This window comes from Apis mellifera, linkage group LG1 (genome assembly GCF_003254395.2).
Source record: "Apis mellifera strain DH4 linkage group LG1, Amel_HAv3.1, whole genome shotgun sequence".
In the NCBI taxonomy this organism is placed as follows: domain Eukaryota; kingdom Metazoa; phylum Arthropoda; class Insecta; order Hymenoptera; family Apidae; genus Apis; species Apis mellifera.
The window spans coordinates 3729886-3749911 of NC_037638.1; the positions used below are offsets into that span (position 1 = coordinate 3729886).

The 20026-nt window shown below is 34.8% G+C and overlaps 1 protein-coding gene across 24 annotated transcripts in view; it reads right to left on the minus strand.

Annotated features, from left to right (window-relative positions):
* LOC409780 (CUGBP Elav-like family member 2) overlaps positions 1 to 19704 on the minus strand; it is a 458105-nt gene extending 438401 nt beyond the window's left edge. For 8 of the 24 annotated variants that reach the window (XM_026439193.1, XM_026439163.1, XM_026439129.1 and 5 more), the window contains exon 1: positions 16039 to 16807. In XM_026439193.1, coding sequence (XP_026294978.1) covers positions 16039 to 16049 — 11 coding nt within the window. In that variant the 5' untranslated portion in view covers positions 16050 to 16807. Of the gene's footprint in view, positions 1 to 16034; positions 16810 to 19469 lie in introns of those variants that run through there. The other 16 variants (XM_026439182.1, XM_026439177.1, XM_026439170.1 and 13 more) reach the window with 7 other exon arrangements.
* Positions 19705 to 20026: the final 322 nt, after the last annotated feature.

Genomic DNA, 20026 nt, shown 5'->3' on the forward strand with positions numbered 1-20026 from the left:
GATCGATAAATCGGGTCGGCATGCGTGAATTTTCAATGGGAGCGAGGAATGATCGTGGTCGAATGCGCGTCGAAATATCGTCCGAGCGTAATTACTCGATGGGAAATTATACCCCTAAATTATAGCAAAAAGGTATTTTTCGATAATTAAAAAGTTTAATCAACGACTTAAGAACGTTATCGAGCAATATAAATATTAATATAATTGTTTCAATGAATTTCAATCTTTCGATTCTATGGAATAGAAAAAATCGTCTCTTTTCGATTTCCAAAATCAAAAATTCTCGTAATCAGGAAGAATAAAGAAAGTAAAGAATAAAGAATAAAGTAACGCTTCGAGATCCCCCTAAATTATAGCAAAAAGGTATTTTTCCATAATTAAAAAGTTTAATGAAATCGTTTTAATGAATTTCAATCTTTCAATTCTATGGAATGGGAGTGAAAAATCGTCTCGTCTCTCAAAATTTACAAAACCAAAAATTTTCGTAATCGAGAAAAATAAGTAAAGAATAAAATAAAAAAATAAAGTAACGCTTCGAGATCCCCTTAAATTATAGTAAAAAGGTATTTTTCCATAATTAAAAAGTTTAAGAACGTTATGGAGCAATATAAATATTAATATAATCGTTTTCAATGAATTTCAATCAATTTCAGAAATCTTTCTATGAAATGAAAGTGAAAAATTGTCTCGTTCTTGTAATTTCCAGTCCAAAACTAAAAATTCTCGTAATCAAGAAGAATAAAGAAAGTAAAGAATAAAGAATAAAATAACGCTTCGAGATCCCCCTAAATTATAGCAAAAATTATTTTTCCATAATTAAAAAGTGTAATCGTTTCAATGAATTTCAATCTTTCGATTCTATGGAATAGGAGCGAAAAATCGTCTCGTTCTTTTCGATTTCCAAAATCAAAAATTCTCGTAATCAGGAAGAATAAAGAAAGTAAAGAATAAAGAATAAAGTAACGCTTCGAGATCCCCCTAAATTATAGCAAAAAGGTATTTTTCCATAATTAAAAAGTTTAATGAAATCGTTTTAATGAATTTCAATCTTTCAATTCTATGGAATAGGAAAAATCGTCTCTTTTCGATTTCCAAAATCAAAAATTCTTGTAATCGGGAAGAATAAGTAAAGAATAAAGAATAAATTAATGCTTCAAGATCCCTCTAAATTATAGCAAAAAGATATTTTTCAATAATTAAAAAGTTTAAGAACGTTATCGAGCAATATAAATATTAATATAATCGTTTTCAATGACTTTCAATCAATTTCAGAAATCTTTCTATGAAATGAAAGTGAAAAATTGTCTCGTTCTTGTGATTTCCAGTCCAAAACTAAAAATTCTCGTAATCAAGAAAAATAAAGAAAGTAAAGAATAAAGAATAAAGTAACGCTTCAAGATCTCCTTAAATTATAGCAAAAATTATTTTTCCATAATTTAATCGTTTCAATGAATTTCAATCTTTCAATTCTATGGAATGGGAGCGAAAAATCGTCTCGTCTCTCGAGATTTCGTCCAAAACCAAAAATTCTCGTGATCAGGAAGAATAAAGAATAAAGTAATACTTCGAGATCCTAAATTATAGCAAAAAGATATTTTTCCATAATTAAAAAGTTTAATCGTTTCATTGAATTTCAATCTTTCAATTCTATGGAATAGGAAAAATCGTCTCTTTTCGATTTCCAAAATCAAAAATTCTTGTAATCGGGAAGAATAAGTAAAGAATAAAGAATAAATTAATGCTTCAAGATCCCCCTAAATTATAGCAAAAAGATATTTTTCAATAATTAAAAAGTTTAAGAATGTTATCGAGCAATATAAATATTAATATAATTGTTTCAATAAATTTTAATCTTTCAATTCTATGGAATGGGAGCGAAAAATCGTCTCGTTCTTTTCGATTTCCAAAATCAAAAATTCTCGTAACTGGGAAGAATAAATAAAGAATAAAAAATAAAGTAACATTTCGAGATCCCCCTAAATTATAGCAAAAATTATTTTTCCATAATTAAAAAGTTTAATCGTTTCAATGAATTTCAATCTTTCAATTCTATAGGATATAGGAAAAATCGTCTCTTTTCGATTTCCGAAATCAAAAATTCTCGTGATCGGGAAGAATAAAGAAAGTAAAGAATAAAGAATAAAATAACACTTCGAGATTCCCCTAAATTATAGCAAAAATTATTTTTCCATAATTAAAAAGTTTAATTGTTTCAATGAATTTCAATCTTTCAATTCTATAGAATAGGAGCGAAAGAATAAATAGGGAAGAATAAATAAAGAATAAAGAATAAAGTAATACTTCGAGATCCTAAATTATAGCAAAAAGATATTTTTCCATAATTAAAAAGTTTAATCATTTCATTGAATTTCAATCTTTCAATTCTATAGAATATAGGAAAAATCGTCTCTTTTCGATTTCCAAAATCAAAAATTCTTGTGATCGGGAAGAATAAGTAAAGAATAAAGAATAAAATAACTTCGAGATCTCCTTAAATTATAACAAAAAAGTATTTTTCCATAATTAAAAAGTTTAAGAACGTTATCGAGCAATATAAATTTTAATATAATCGTTTTCAATGAATTTCAATCAATTTCAGAAATCTTTCTATGAAATGAAAGCGAAAAATCGTTTCGTTCTTTTCGATTTCCAAAATCAAAAATTCTCGTAATCGGGAAGAATAAAGAAAGTAAAGAACAAGGAATAAAGTAACGCTTCGAGATCCATGGTGAACGGTTAGATCGGTTGGTTCTGGGGGAGGAGGAGAAGGAGGGAGAGGGGAGGGGGGGCGCGAAAATGGAAGCGCGGCCCCGATACTTTTCCATTAAATTATCAGGGAAGGTGAATCGAAAACCTGTCGAAGCCATAGAAATGGAAGCATCGAGGTATTATTTTGCATCGGAATGGTGATTACATTCCGACTAAATTGCGAGTTCTTCTATTACTTTGGGTTTACATCCACCGAGCCGACACCGCCGAGCGCAACCACCACCCATCCTCCCCCCCTCCCCTCGTATGGAAATGACCACATTAAAATCCATGCCGCAACACGACCGCCCATCCATCGAGCCAGGAAAACTAATTAACTAATTTTCTGCAGTCTTCTCTCTCTCTCTCTCTCTATCCTCCTCTCCTCGCCTCAACTCCCCCCAAATGCCACGAACCCGCCGAGCGTTGTTCCATTTTCCACCGTTCCTCTAAACAAGGTTCGAGGCGAGCTTTTTGCGAGGTTAACGATAACCAACGACGCCAGAAGTTCGCCCCTATTCGGAACGGAAGGTGCCATTAAACTTTACGCCCAAGAGTCGTGCGCCCACCAGCCCTCCACGCGTTCCCGTACTCGGATTTATTAGCAGGCCCGGCCTGCTACGACTGTGGCGGAAATAATTCTAAATAATTCTTCAGGAGCGAGGGAACCGGGGTTCCTCCAGTTTTTTTTTTTCTTTTCTTCCGATCGTGCCCTGATTTTTATTCAATCCTGTGATAAAATGGATTAATAAATATTGCAACCGTGACCAAAAATATTACAAAATAATTCTGAGGGAGGAAATGGTTCCTCCATTTTTTGATTAATAAATATTGGAATGAGAGGAGGAGAAAGGAATGGTTCCTTCATTTATTTTGGTATTCAAAGACTTTACAAAATATGAAATTATGAAATTATTAGACGGAGCTACTACATCAACAATTATACACAAAAATAATAATCGTGAAGAAAGACATGGTTCCTCCATATTTTTTTTTCAACGTTCTAATTTTATTCAATTCTATGGTAAAATCGATTAATAATATTGCAACCGTGACCAAAAATATTACAAAACAATTCTGAGGGAGAAGGGAATGGTTCTTCCACTTCTTTTGGTATTCAGAGATTTTATAAAATAATTATGAAATTATTAGACGGAGTTATTGTATCAACAATTGTACACAAAAATAATAATCCTGAAGGAGTGAGGGAATCAGGGTTCCTTCATTTTTTTTATTCTAATTTTATTCAATTCTATGGTAAAATCGATTAATAAATATTGCAATCGTGACCAAAAATATTGCAAAATAATTCTGAAGGAGAGAATGGTTCTCCATTTTTTTGATTAATAAATTGCAAGCATGACCAAAAATAGTACAAAATAATTGTGAAATTCTTAGATGGAGTTACTGTATCCACGATTGTAGAAGAAATAATTCTGAGGAAGAAAGGAATGGTTCCTCCATTTCTTTTGGTATTCAAAGACTTTACAAAATAATTATGAAATTGTTAGACTACTGTATCGACGATTGTAGAAGAAATAATCCTGGAGGAATGAGGGCATAGTTCCTCCATTTTTTTCAGTATTCTAATTTTATTCAATTCTATAATAAAATGATTTAATAAATATTGCAAAATAATTCTGAGGGAGAAAGGAATGGTTCCTTAATTTCTTTTGGTATTCAAAGACTTTACAAAATAATTAGAAATTGTTAGACTACTGTATCGATAATTGTAGAAGAAATAATCCTGGAAAAGAATGGTTCCTCCATTTTTTCACTATTCTAATTTTATTCAATTCTATGATAAAATGGATTAATAAATATTGCAAAACCAAAAATATTACAAAATAATTCTGAGGGAGAAGGGAATGGTTCCTCCATTTTTTTTTGGTATTCAAAGATTTCACAAAAAATAATTATGAAATTATTAGATGGAGCTACTGTATCGATGATTGTAGAAGAAATAATCCTGGAGAAATGAGGGCATAGTTCCTCCATTTTTTTTTTCACTATTCTAATTTTATTCAATTCTATGATAAAATCAATTAATAAATATTGCAAAACCAAAAATATTACAAAATAATTCTGAGGGAGAAGGGAATGGTTCCTCCATTTTTTGATTAATAAATTGCAAGCACGACCAAAAATATTATAAAATAATTATGAAATTGTTAGACACGGAGTTACAGTATCGACAACTGTAGCAGAAATAATTCTGAGGGAGATGGGAATGGTTCCTCCATTTCTTTTGGTATTCTGATATTTAAATAAAATCTATTAAATATTGCACGTGGCCAAATACTTTACAAAATAATTATGAAATTGTTAGACGGAGCTATTGTATCGACGAAATAATCTTGGAAGAGATGGGAATGATATTAATAAATATTGCACGTGACCAAAAATATTACAAAATAATTATGAAATTGTTAGCTATTGTATCGACGAAATAATCTTGGAAGAGATTGGAATGGATGATACTAATAAATATTGCACGTGGCCAAAAATATTACAAAATAATTAATGGAAATTATCGGAGCTATTGTATCGACGAAATAATCTTGAAAGAGAGATTAATTCCTCCATTTTTCCTTGATATTTAAATAAAATCTATTAAATATTCCACGTGACCAAAGACTTTACAAAATAATTATAAACTCGTGATTACAATAGAAACAAATCCCCAATTTTATTCAATTTTTCGATCGAAAATCGATATTGTGACTTTACAAAATAATTATATGAAATCGTTGAACGAAGCTAACTAATAATAGCAACGTTTGACAAAAATGATCTCATCGTTTTCTTTAACTCCTCTCATTTCTTCCACAAATTTTATTTCAATCCATCTCGTATCCATCCTTGTTAATTAAATGATCCACGAATTTAAACGAAACTAACTCGCTCCAACTTCGTCACATCTTCTCAGAGAACAAGAGAGGCAGAAGAGGAGTGAATTTTTCGATCGTCGAGGGCTACAAAAGAGTTTCCTCGGGGGCTTGGAGAGTTGGAGTTTCACCAATCGATACAATTCCGCGTACACGCGCCTCGAAACGCGTTATTGGCTCGCGTTCACCGTTTGCTTTTAAATAGCGCTATTGTTTTTTTCAAGTACGCCTTTACCATCTAAATAGAGAGAGAAAGAGAGAGAAAGACATATATAAGCGTTTACGTAACAGCAGAGAAAACGCATCGCCTTAACCGATTTTTTTTTTATCCTCCCCTTTTCGATCCATTTTTGATTTTATATGGAACAAGGAGACTCCTCGTTTAACTTGACTAAACTCGACTCGATCGCTCGTTCATCCCTCTCCCTCCCCTTTGGAATTGGACTCGGGCCAGGATACAAGCGTTATCATACTTTACACGCCGCTCTTTCATCATCTTATGAATCACTGGGCTCTGCGCGCGCTCCAAAGTTTTGTCACATCTTGTGCAAATCGATCGAGTAAATCGAGTATTTACAATTTATTTATTTTTTTTTTTTTAATTTTTACAGTAATCCGTAGATTACACTCGAGGAACAATTGCATCGTTGGAAATTTTGAAAAACAATAAGCAAAATCTGTATAAATAATAGAGAAATTATTAATTAAAATTTTAAAAGAAGCGAGAATACTTAAAAGATTCGACGTAAAATCTGTATAAATAATAGAGAAATTATTATATATAAAATTAAAATTTTAAAAGAAGTGAGATAAACTTAAAGGTTCGAAATAATTATTGAAAAGAATTTTAAAAGTAAATTCGACGTAAAATTTGTATAAATAATAGACTAATGTTCCAAATTATATATCTTGTCGAATTAAAATTTTAAAAGAAGCGAGAATAAAGGTTCGAAATAATTATTGAAAAGAATTTTAAAAGATTCGACGTAAAATCTATATAAATAATAGAGAAATTATGTATCTTTTAAAATTAAAATTTCGTTAAAAAAAATGAGATAAACTTAAAGGTTCGAAATAATTATTGAAAAGAATTTTAAAAGATTCGACGTAAAATCTATATAAATAATAGAGAAATTATGTATCTTGTCGAATTAAAATTTCGTTAAAAGAAATGAGATGAATGAGAAACTTAAAGATTCGAAATAATTATTGAAAAGAATTTTAAAAGTAAATTCGACATAAAATTTATATAAATAATAGACTAATGTTCCAAATTATACATTTTGTCGAATTAAAATTTTAAAAGAAGTGAGATAAATTTAAAGATTCAAAATAATTATTGAAAAAAATTTTAAAAGTAGATTCGACGTAAAATCTGTATAAATAATAGAGAAATTATGTATCTTGTCGAATTAAAATTTCGTTAAAAGAAATGAGAATACTTAAAAGTTCGAAATAATTATTGAAAAGAATTTTAAAAGTAAATTCGACGTAAAATCTGTATAAATAATAGAGAAATTATGTATCTTTTAAAATTAAAATTTCGTTAAAAGAAATGAGATAAACTTAAAGGTTCGAAATAATTATTGAAAAGAATTTTAAAAGATTCGACGTAAAATCTGTATAAATAATAGAGAAATTATATACCTTGTCGAATTAAAATTTCGTTAAAAGAAATGAGATAAACTTAAAGGTTCGAAATAATAATTGAAAAGAATTTTAAAAGATAGATTCGAAAGGTAAAATAATCGCAATTTTGTTCTCTGGTGGAGAGGAACGATTCATAATGCGCCACGACAGTTTTCAAACTTTATCCTTCTTGCATCCTTCTCCGATTCGAAAACTTTTGAAGTCTCTCTCTCTCTCTTTCTCTCTCTCCATCGTAACTATGACTTTCTTTCACGAACGTGGCACGCAAACACGTGAGAACGCTTTTGCCCCCCGCGCACGTGCCTTCCATCCGTTCGACACGCGTCGAACCGACAATCGTCATTTGCATATAACGCGTACGTTATTTGCTCGAAATTATGAATATCTTGCTCCCCCTCCCTCCTTTCTTTCTTTTTTTCACAAGAACTGAAAAAGAGAAATCTTTCGATTTAAATAATTCTTCGAATCGAGATGAATACGAAGCGCGTTATTTAAGACACGAGAAACAAATATTAAACAGGAGAGGATCGTTCTCGTTTCGAGAAACGCGTTGAAACAATAATAAAGCGTGAAAGAGAGGTCGATACGATTACACCCCCCTCCGTTATAACAGATTTCGAAAGGGGAGGGGAGGAGGGATTTTCAGTTTGCAAGTTTTCATCGAGTCAGCAACGAAGGCTTTTGAATACCCTTGTAGCACATCTTGAACCTTTGTAAAATTCACCTTTTTAAGCGAGTTTCGTGTCTTTGATCAGTCACCTTTCAATCTCTTTTTACCTCGTAACCTCTCCTGACAATTTTCCACCCTCGGCCAGGGGGAATACCATTCCTTCCCTTCCTTTTTGCGCCGATAGCCAGTCGTAACTTAAAGGGTCATCGTTCCGTTTTCCAACGCGAATATTTTCTTATCAACGAGATATATGTATATATATATATTTTTTCGTATAATCCTTCTGATAAAAAAAAAAAGGAAAAAATCAACGTGCGTTGAAAATGCAATGTCAGAACCACTGCTGCTACTCGGAGAAATATAAATTGATCCGATATTTTGCGATGGAAATTAAATAACACACCAGACTCTTTAAACAGGATATGTATATATATTTATACGTATCTATGAAAATACGAAGCTCAGATATATATTTATGATTGAAGAGTGGTCGATATTGAAAAATTGGATTGAAGGAGAGGTTGGACAAGAATTTGAAAATTTTTGAATCGAAAGATATTCGGAATCGATGCGGAAAACGCGATCGAGATTAATGAATTTTATTAAATTGTAATTATGAAAGATCGTTGATTCAAAATTTCTCGCATTTCTGAAAATTTCGATCCGAAAGATTCGTCGAGTGGAAAACTTGTAAAATTTATAATCGAAAATTTAGGCGAAAACAAAAGTATTCGAATTCCAGTTAATTATAAAAGATCGTTCGTTCGTGAAAATTTCTTCCACCTCCGAAATTTTGTCGAAAATTTGTCGAATCCGAAAAATTAAAATTTGAAAATTTATCCCCGAATGAAGTTTAAATTGTGACTTCAACCGCGAGAAAGATTCAAAATTCGAAATTTCTTCGATATTATAAAAACTTATAAAAACGAGAACTCGTAAGAATTTGTAATCGAAAATAAAAATATTCGAAATCGATTTGGAAAACGCGATCAAAATTGATGAACTTTAAATTGTAATTATGAAAGATTATTCGTTGAAAATTTCTTCGATCTTATAAAAATTTATAAAACTCGTAAAAATTTATAATCGAAAATAAAAATATTCGAAATCGATGTGGAAAACGCGGTCAAAATTAAAATTTGAAAATTTATTCTCGAATGAAGTTTAAATTATGACTTCGACTACAAGAAGGATCGTTCATTGAAAATTCAAAATTTCTTCTTATAAAAACTTATAAAAAATGAGAACTCGTAAAAATTTATAATCGAAAACAAAAATATTCGGAATCGATGTAAAAAACGCAGTCAAAATTAAAATTTATTCTGAATGAACTTTAAATTATAACTTCGACTATCTAGAAAGTTGAAAATTCAAAATTTCTTCGATCTTATAAAAATTTATAAAAACGAGAACTCGTAAAAATTTGTAATCGAAAATAAAAATATTCGAAATCGATTTGGAAAACGCGGTCAAAATTAAATTTGAAAATTTACCCTCGAATGAACTTTAACTTATTGTGACTTCGACTGCGAGAAAGATTCAAAATTTCTTCGATCTTATAAAAACTTATAAAAATGAGAACTCGTAAAAATTTATAATCGAAAATTTGGGCGGAAACAAAAATATTTAGAATCGATGTGGAAAACGCGGTCAAAATTAATGAACTTTAAATTGTAATTACCAAAGATCGTTCGTTTCAAAATTCAAAATTTCTTCCATCTTATAAAAACTTATAAAAAAGAACTCGTAAAAATTTATCGAAAATTAATTATTAATCGAAAATTTATTAATCGAAAATTTGTAATCGAAAAATATTCGAAATTGATGTGGAAAACGTGGTCAAAATTGATGAACTTTAAATTGTAATTACGAAAGATCGTTCGTTTCAAAATTCAAAATTTCTTCAATCTTATAACAACTTATAAAAAACGAGAACTCGTAAAAATTAATTATTAATCGAAAATTTATTAATCGAAAACAAAAATATTCGAAATCGAATATGTGGAAAACGCGTGTTCAAAATTGCTGAACTTTATTAAATTGCAATTATGGAAGATGGTTCGTTTCAAAATTCAAAATTTCTCGCATCCCTTCCCGAAAAGTTCGATCGAAAAGGTTGCCGGGATAAATGGATCGCTCTGGAGTTATCCCGACAAAATTCCTCGAGCCAATAATAATCTCGATCATTAACCGCCTGATGTTACTTTGTTAATGTAAAACGTCAATTATCCAGACACCGACTATTCGAACATCGATTATCTGGACTCCCAATTATACGGGCATTGCCTCTCCCCGACTCTCGATTATCCGAGACATGTAATCAGAGATTCTTGCACCATGTAGGTCACCAAGTCGAAAATCTACCCCCTCCCCACCCCTTTGCATCCCGTTTCAACTTTCGGTTTGGTATCGGTTTGCAAAAAGCTTTTAACGTATACACGCGCGCGTGACGCGAATAAACGCCAATTTTCCTCTTATTTTCATTCGCTTCGTTCCAAGAATTTCCCTGTATTTCGAGAATACGTACACATCTTTCGATTTCTTTTTTTTTTATTATTCTCTTCTCAACGCAACGAGAAAATTGACGAGAAATCGAGTTGTACGATTTCATTTCAGACTTTTGAATTCCAGAATGAAAATTATCTTGAAACAAAATTGAGACAATTTTTACGAAATTTCTCATCTAGAATATTTATTTAAAAAATTAAGTATCTCGAAACACGATATGATGACATAATCGTAACGAAACGTTAACTCCGTTGGTCAAGGAAAAAGAAAGAAACGAAACCATTATTCGAAACAAGGGCGGCGGCGGAATCGAGAGAGATTGAACGAAAATTACACGCAAGTACAAGCAATGGGAAAAACATTGGATATAAAACGCGGGAGGGGAGAAAAAGAAACAAGTTTTCTATCCGTTATCGCGACGAGCACCACGTTGCAACGTCATTAGCGTATAATTTCATTCCGTGTCGTATAATTGCGCGACGTAATTGTCGACGACGGAAAATTCTCCGTGATACGAGCAAACCTTTCTCGCATTATGGCGAGCCCTGTCTTCTTTCGTATCGAATCGTTCTGCAGAGAAAGAGAGAGAGAGAGAGAGAGAGAGAGAAGAAGATGGAAGGAGACAGCCAACTCGTAATGGACGCATATATATATGTATATGTATTGCCACATATGTATTACTTTCTAATTTTATCTTGATAATTAAATGCAAGTATTATGAACGGATATGCTAATTGTGAAACGAGAGATCGACTTACATTATACGAATTATAAATGTATGAATTCTGGATAAGTTTTTATTTTTTTGTATCATTTGGTGCGATTTGAAAATTAGAGCAAGAGAAATCGATAGAATAAGCGCAATCTGAAATATGCACTTTGAATACGTTGTAGAATCCAATTTATCTTTTTTTCCTTTTCCAAGTCGTTTCTTTTAATATTCAGTCCACGAGACTCGTCCCCATTACCTTCTACCTCTATCTCTTCTTTTTTTCGAAATTAAATTATGGAGGGTTTAACCTGTTGCACACCTCAACAGATATTAATAATCTATAGATTGCATATCGAACCGCATATCGATTAATTGGAACAATTCTCCTCTCCGTTTCGAAATTTCGTTCCAGATTTTTTAATAACCAATATGGCGGATGGATCTCGATAAACGCTTACGAAAGAAACGGATAGATAGACGACGACTCGTGTAATAATTTCAACTCCGATAAGCATTATCAATTACCACGAGTATCTATCTCCAAATAGCGAAATATAGATTGTTAAGAAACCGTTTCTTCGATTCTTTTTCATTTTCTCAATCGAGTAAATGAACAATATTTGGAACCTCGTTCTTTCCAAAGAACAAGTTGCTCGTCTTATATATTCAATATTCGAGGAGTAACGCCCTGTTATCAAATCACAGAAAATATTTTCTACGTCATAGTTATTAACGAATTGAAAAAGCCTGCCTCCATCGTACAAAAAAATCTTTAAATCTCATATAATCCAAAGTTTTCATTAATTAAATCTGTAAATACAACAAAATAAATAATCCATAAATAAAAATTAATTTTCACAGTAATTTTAAAGTTCCTCGATAAATATTCAATCTCATAAGAAAAAAGAAACAAAAGAAACCTCCTCCTACTTATCCCAACTGACCAGTCATTCAACAGCATTCGTGATTTCGAGCATACACGCTGGTTCGAGATAACGAGAGGAAGAAAAAGAGGAGAGCTGCACGAGTCGGAACCTGCAACGGTGGAAAGAAGCACGTAAAACTCTTTCTCTCTCTCTCTCTCTATCGGCGAAGACAATTCGCCTCCACTTTGCCCTATCGTTTCTCGCCGCGGTTCGCCGAGGATGGATCCGCGACACCGATTTGTCGTGGAGAGATTGTAGTCGTCGTCGTCGTCCTCCCTCCCACCCCCTGCCTTCTATGATTTTGGCACGAGGCTCACGTGCAACGATGGGGAGACGTGACGATCGGGACAAAGACGGGCCTGGGACACGGTTTTCAAGCGTGGCATCCACCGCACGTTCGAAACAACGTCGTTCCTGTTCCCTAAATTCTTTTACCTTTGTCTCGCCATTTTCTCCTTCGCGCCGTTCCTTCGAAACGAGGGATGATATCCCTCGAAACGAAGCTTCTGAGATTTTGTGTATATGTATATATATATGTGTGTGTGAGAGGATATTTTTAAGTGGAATTTGAATAGTTTCTTTGGAACTCTTTGATAAAAATTGATATGTTTGAAGCAAACTGTCATCGATTTTTAATCGAAACGTTGTTGAAGCGAATGCTAATTCTCGAATATTGGAAAAGTTATTCGAGTAATTTGTATATAAAAATCCGTTTAAATTGGAAATTTATACTAAGGTTTATTAATACGACGTAATTGATACGGATTTGCTACAAAAATTGATAAAAACGAAATAATAATTAAGTAGACGATTATTGTCTCTGAATGTTGCTTGAATACGATTCAATTTTATTTCATTTTTATTCAAATTTCTTTCGATAAAATAAGAAGAAGCGAATCGATGATAAAATTCGAAAATTTCCCTCTTTCGAAAAAATAAAATGATTTTACGGAAAATAAATCGGAGAAATAGCAGAGAATAGTGGCATTCGTTGTCCTCCTCTATGGAACGCGCGAATTTCCACGAATATCGAAGTGGATGAGAAATAATTATTAGGCCGCATCTACGCTACTATAAATTGACAGAGAGAATTTATTTTCTTTCTTCGATAAGTTCAGCTAGAAGTGATCAATTGATGCGTGACCTCGGGCTTATGAATGCCCTGCATACATACAGCGGATAATTATTATTCGAACGAGTCCGAGTGCGCTCTCCCCGTTTATCGAGTTGGAAAACTCGTATCTACAACGAATGTAATAACAAACTCGAGGAAATATTATTCTCCGCGTTACGTAAAAAAAAAAATCCAAACACCTGTGTAACGAAAAAATTAATAATTAATAATTTAATAACGAACGCTTTATTGATCGAAAAATTATTATATAGACGAATTTCTGAATTTTTATTTCCCTCCAGTATCAATAATAGAAAGTAATAATCGACCGATTATCTTTCCGAATTAATATTCCCCTGGAAAATGGAAAATGCAATGTGTCGTTTCGATTAACTTAACTGAAGAATCATCACACGGATCGAGAAGAATTTCTCGAGACGAGAAAGAAAACTCTCCGCGGCCATCTCCTTCTTTCTTTTCTTTCTTTTCTTTCTCTCACCTATGCATCACGAAAAACATAGGTGGAACACAATCGGCTCTTTGTGACTGGGCTGCCTCTGGTGTCGGGAGGCGGTAATTCGCGCTCGGCCACAGTTGCGCAACCTTGAAGGAGACGGGGGCGGGGAGGGGGAATAATATTTACGATCGATGCCAAACGGAGAGAGGCGACCGAAGGAAAAGTATATAAAAAGTGCGCGGGCCGCGATGATGCAAACCATTGACAAATTTTCGTAACGACGAATCGAAATTGTTCGAAACGAAATTGCTGTTGTGTCAACCGACGACGAGGCGATCTAATAATATCGATACCGTTTTCGAGACCGTCGTATCGCCGCGTCGTATACAGGCGGCGATTGGCGCCCCAAGGCCGTTCAAATCGCGCCGCAGAAAATATAACGCGACGGTTCTGGCTCTCGAACCAGTTACACACACCGTGCGGGTGTAACGAAGATTCGATGAATCGCGCGGCTCAGGTTGAACGATTCCTCGGTCTTCTCTCCGGAAAAATATAGAAAAGAGAAGGATATTTTTTTCCTTTACAAAAATTGTAAAAAATATTGGTTTGAATATATACAAGTACCAACTTTTTTTTATCTATTCATTATCGAGTAATTGTCATTAAGCTTGATTACTTATGTTAAATCATGCTAAATTATGCGAAAACTTTCGACGAAAAAAAAAAAGGAAAAATAGAATAACTCGAGTTCGAGACAGAAGAAGGTTTATTCGGTATTCGGCTTCTTGGTGAAAGAAAAAAAAAGAGAAAAGAGACGAAAAAATTTCGATCTAAATTTTCTTTTCCTCTTTTTCGTTTCCCACCGCTTGAAATGAAAAATTGAACGAGTCGTAATTGTGAATATTTGACAAGCATTGTTCAAAAAGTTTATAATTCTTTGCGCAAAGCGTATAATCTTTCCATTGCCCTCGGTAGCCAACGGTCGATAATCGACTATTTTCTCGCGGATCGATATCGTAGGAAGGTTGGAGGAACGATAAAAAAAAGAGGGGAGGAGGAGGAGGAGGAGGAGAAGGGGGAATGTGTGACACGCGATGTGCGACACATTGACTGACTTAAATTGCAACACTGTGCAATACAACCAGTCAAGGTGACTGGAAGATATTATATAGTCGTCGATGCAAATGACACAGTTTGAACTCGAATATCGTTTACTTGCTTTATGCGCAATTTTACGGATTAATATATCATACATCTCTTTGCATCTTTTTTTAATCGATAAATCGATCGAATCGGTTCCTTTGTATATAATAATTATAAATTAATATTGGTTTTTATTCATACGAAATAATTTCGAGAAAGGGCTAAAATTAAAGAGTCTCTTTTTCGTGAAAATATCTAATTTATAAGATTTATAGGATTTTTAAGCTTATTCGATACTATTATTATCGCGCAAGACGAGTTTAACACGGTAAAGAGAGGCTTGTATAGGAGAGTATACTGTGGAATATTATTGCATATGTAATCGTTCTTATCTACTAACCTCAAGAGTCATGTTTTGAAAACATAAATAGAATATAACCGGTCACGAAGTATATAAGAAATACGAGAAATATTAATCTCTCCTTACGAGAGATTAACAGAGAGAGAGAAAAAATGAATGAGAGGAATGTGATTCGAAACGTGAAAATGTTTTCAAAACCCGACTTGGTAAACGAGCGCGAAACTCGTAAGAAGAAGAAGAAGGGAAAAAAAAAATTATTTCACAAGCTTTTCAAAAAGTTTCACTCTATTATCCACGAGCACAGTTTCAATTACAACGAACGCGTATTTTCACACACGAGTTAGAAACAAATTATACACAACTTCGATCGAATATTCGCGTATCGTTAATTCGGAAGAAACAAACGATCCGCGAGACGAAATTTTCCTTCCTTCCGATCGACGGAAAAGAAGCAACGACGGGATAGGCGTCTATTTAAATTTCAACGGGATGATCGAGGTGACGGCGAAGAGCCGACTTTCGAGCCGAACAACACCCTCCTCCCATTGTAAATTTGCCCCGGGCGAAAGCGGCACTTGACACTTGTCCAAAGATAAACGGGGCCGCGTTGAAACATTAACGAGATCCCGCCGAATACCAAAGCGAAAATGTTAATCGAAAACGAAATCATCCGTTGTACAATCCTATCTACTGAAAGAAAGAGAAAGAAAGAAAAAATACGCGATCACCTCGATCACTCGTCCTTCTCCAAAGTTTCCAAACTGTAATATCGTCGAATCGAAACCGGCACCAATAATAATCGGCGATACGCGAACGCAACCTCCACCACCAAATTTCAATTGGAGAAAAGTCCATACCTACCCGACAGTCATAATCCAAGGGTTGGCCCGACGACGATTATATCACACCGGCCTCCACAGGACCCGGAAGAAAGGCACTCCTCCTCCACCTCCTCCTCCACGTTCTCCAACCGACACGATCCCGACACTGGCCCAGTTTAACCGGCTATCGAACACCGGGGGGAGGAAGGGAGGGAAGAGGGAGAGAGGAAGGGGGGCAACCGAACCGAGGGATGATGATCGATCGATCGTTTTCTCACCACGGTTGCACGCGGCACCAGAGAGAGAGGGGGGAGGGGAAAAAGTAGCCGATATTTATCACTCGCGAGATACTTCGCAACTTGAGCCAGGTGTTATCCTGTATTGAGGCACACTTATTCTCCTTCGACCGATCTTTTTTATCTTTCTCGTTGTCACACGTACGTCGTGTACATGACAAACGCACGTGCACTGCGTGATCTCGTTTCGTTCTCGAGAGGGGAGAGGAGGGAGAGGGGAAGAAAGAAAGAGAGAAAGAAAGAGAGAAGAGAGAAGAGAGGAAAGGACCGCGGCACACACGCACACACTTCGCTGGAGCGAACAGGTGGGCGAAACACGGTGAGAGGATATCACGGAGAGAGAGAGAGAGAGAGAGAGAGAGAGAGAGAGAAAGAGAGAAAGAGAGAGAGAGAGAGCTGGTGGCCACGCTGTGTACAGGGGGCGGGGAGAGGAGGGGGGGACACGCGAGTCTCGTGAGATTCGTGAAACCGGCAAAAGAGAAGACGCACGCGTCGCGACGGCTTGACGTCGACTGAGGAGACGACGGATCCGCGCCGCGTCGCGTCCGTACGCCCCTGCTGCTCAGCCCCCACTCGGCCACGCTTGGAGGCGCCACCGACGCTCTTCCAACCCCCTCTGGCTCTTCCCTCGCTCGTTCCATTTCCTATGTCTGTTCTCTGCTTGTGCTCTGCTGCTGCTGCGTCGTCCCGTTCGCCGCCGCGTCTCCTTCGCTTTCCACTTGTGCGTTGTACGTAAATGTGTATCGAGTAAAGCTCGGTATCGGGGTACCAAGGGTTGATGAATTTCCTTTAGCGTGCGAGCGTGCGCCGCGCATGGAAAGGAGAGACGAGCGAGAAGGATGGATTGCTCGCGAATTCTCGTCAATTTTTCTTGAGACGAGAGGATGGAAAAATGGAGGTTTTTTTTTTTTCTTTCGAATCGATCGGAGAAAGTGTATTTTTGATAATGTGATTGATAATTTATAGATCAATATTAATAATTTTAAACATTAATTATTGAGATTATGATTTCGAGGAATTATTAATTTTTTAAAAATTTAGCATGCTTTTATTCGTCATTTCGGAATTAATATTTTTTGTTTCCTTCTTCTGAACATTTTTCCATTCGTCGATTCCTCCAAATATTGAAATTGATGTAATATCAAAAGATATTATAAATTTTTTAATCCTAAAAATTCTATTATTAAATTCATTCATTTTAGTTTCCTTATTTTGGTTGAATGATTGAAGAATAATAATAAAATATTTTGTGCCTCGATTTTTTTAAATAATAATAACAATAATGACAATAATCGTTATATATTACTTTCATTGTTTAAATCGATGATAATTTAATAATAGGATTTGTCCTCTTTTTTCGAACAATTATTTATCGTAAAATTTCGATCATCTTGCAAACTTATTAATATATATATCTGTGATAATTAAAAAAAATAATTAAAAAAAAAAATCGTTTATATTTTTTTATTTTTGCTTTTACAGTTACATTAATTCATTACTATTCATTAATTACCAATAATCTAAAATTTAGAAAACTATATTTAATATTAACAATTTTTTTATGAGTTTATTTTACTATTCTACAAACATTTTAATGAATAGAATTTATGGTTCAATCTTCTTTATACCAACAGGATATTATACACATGTACCAATTGGATCAATTTTCTTAATAATTTCCCTATATCGAATATTAAATATTCAAATACATACAAGATAAATTTTGAATTAGTTATTTGATACCGACATTTCGTTGATAATATAATTTAATCATTTTTATATTACTTTATACAAAAAATTTATTAAAAATAAAATCCTTCGTCAAGTTATTCTTCGCGATATGGAAGGAGAAGAGATTATCAGATCGAATAAAAGAATTTTTCTTTTTGCCTAAATTATGAAGCAAAAAGAGAGAAACTTTCTTAACTGCACGGCTTCGATATCGGTGAGGAGGGTCGTCGTGTGAGAACGCGTCATCTGATACCAATGACGATCGCCAACCCAGCCGGAAATGCTAATCGTGGCGTGTCATGCAATTTTTAAGAGGCGGATGGCCATTTGTCTCACGTGTCGATAGTAGTTGCACGCATTTGCTAAGCGATTTGATTCCACGGGTCGATTGTGCCTCCCCTTCCCCTCCCCCGTTCCGTGATGGGACGCGATGACGCGTTAATGTAACGCGTCGAGGAACAACGTTGCACGATACGTTGCACGATTGCGTAAAGAGACGGAGCGAAAAAGTGGTTGGAAACGGAGATTAATGGTTTTATGATCGAGTCGAGTGGCATTAACGCCCCTGAAAATCGGAATAATTGACAATAATCGGCAAAGCCGTCACGCTACGGCCATCAATATTCGATATTTCTTCTCTAATCCTCCGAGATTGATTATAATTTGATAATTAATTTGAGATTTTTTCTTCTCGATCATATCATATCGATCGTAATTTTATAACGATCCTTGGTATATGCTTTATTACAACACGCAATTGAGACGATAAGAGAATTGATAAATTAATATTCGAGTATGTATTCGTCTGCCTTTGAATTTCGAGTCGCAAGTAAATACTGTTCAATCATGCGTTCAATTTTATTTCATCGTGTTTATAAATATCGGCAATTTCGCGCGCGACAAATAATCGATGATAATTAATCGTACGATTCATCTTCAAAGACTGTTCTCTCCATCGGTCGAGAAATAAAGCGAGGCATCATCGAATGGAAAAAAAATACTCCTATTCTTCGAACATCCGCAAACAATTTACATAACGAATTAATCGGCCATATTCCGCTCGCAAGTTAATGTTTCTACAACCATCTGTGGCAATGTAAATAAGCTTCGCGCTGTTGACATTATTAGCCACGTGTGACCTGATTACGGGCTCGGCCCAATTGTAAATTACTTCCAATATATACTTGCACGCGGATATAATTCATCGTTCACGGCCAGGATTATCGAAAGAAATCCTTCAACGACTTCGAATTTATTCGAATAGTCGAAATTGTCCGTTAAAAATAACATTATTCGAAACAATGCTCCGACTATTATAGCCATAAATCATTCTCCCCCAAATTCCTCGGCTAGGTAATTTAACTTTTCGATCGAAATAATTTTAAGAATTACACGAAGAATTCCAATTATGCGACAACGCGAGACAAATTTCATTAGTACTTACTCGAGCGCCATCTACGATTCGCCGTTTGCCGAACGATATCCTTCTCACCATCGAGTCATCATTAATAATCCTAAACACTTTTCACTGCTCTCTCTCCTTCCTTCGAATCTCTTTTCACAATCACAATCTCCGGCCACGATTCAACAATAATTAAACACGCGACCCGAGAATTATCATGTAATTACAATTACACGCCGCAACGTAGCGAGGCGCGAGTTTCATTTCACCAACTGTTACCACTCTCGCGAACGACTTTAAGCGCCATCTACGTCGCATCTCTCGAAACAGTGTCTCCCTCCCCCAGCTAACTTACAAAGTCTCGCTCTGTCTTCTCCCACCACTTTCTCCTCGAGTCCTTTCCCTTTCCAAATCCCCTTTACGCCGTTTACTCGACTCGCTCGATCGCGATCATTTCACTCGTGCAGTCGAGTTTAACGCTCGATCCGAAGGGAAGAACTCTTGATAATTATACGAGGTTACGTTTTTCGCGTTCACGGGCGACGTTTCATTATGACGTTAGTACACTCGGCCCCGAGAGCCATTTGTCACGACTGTCC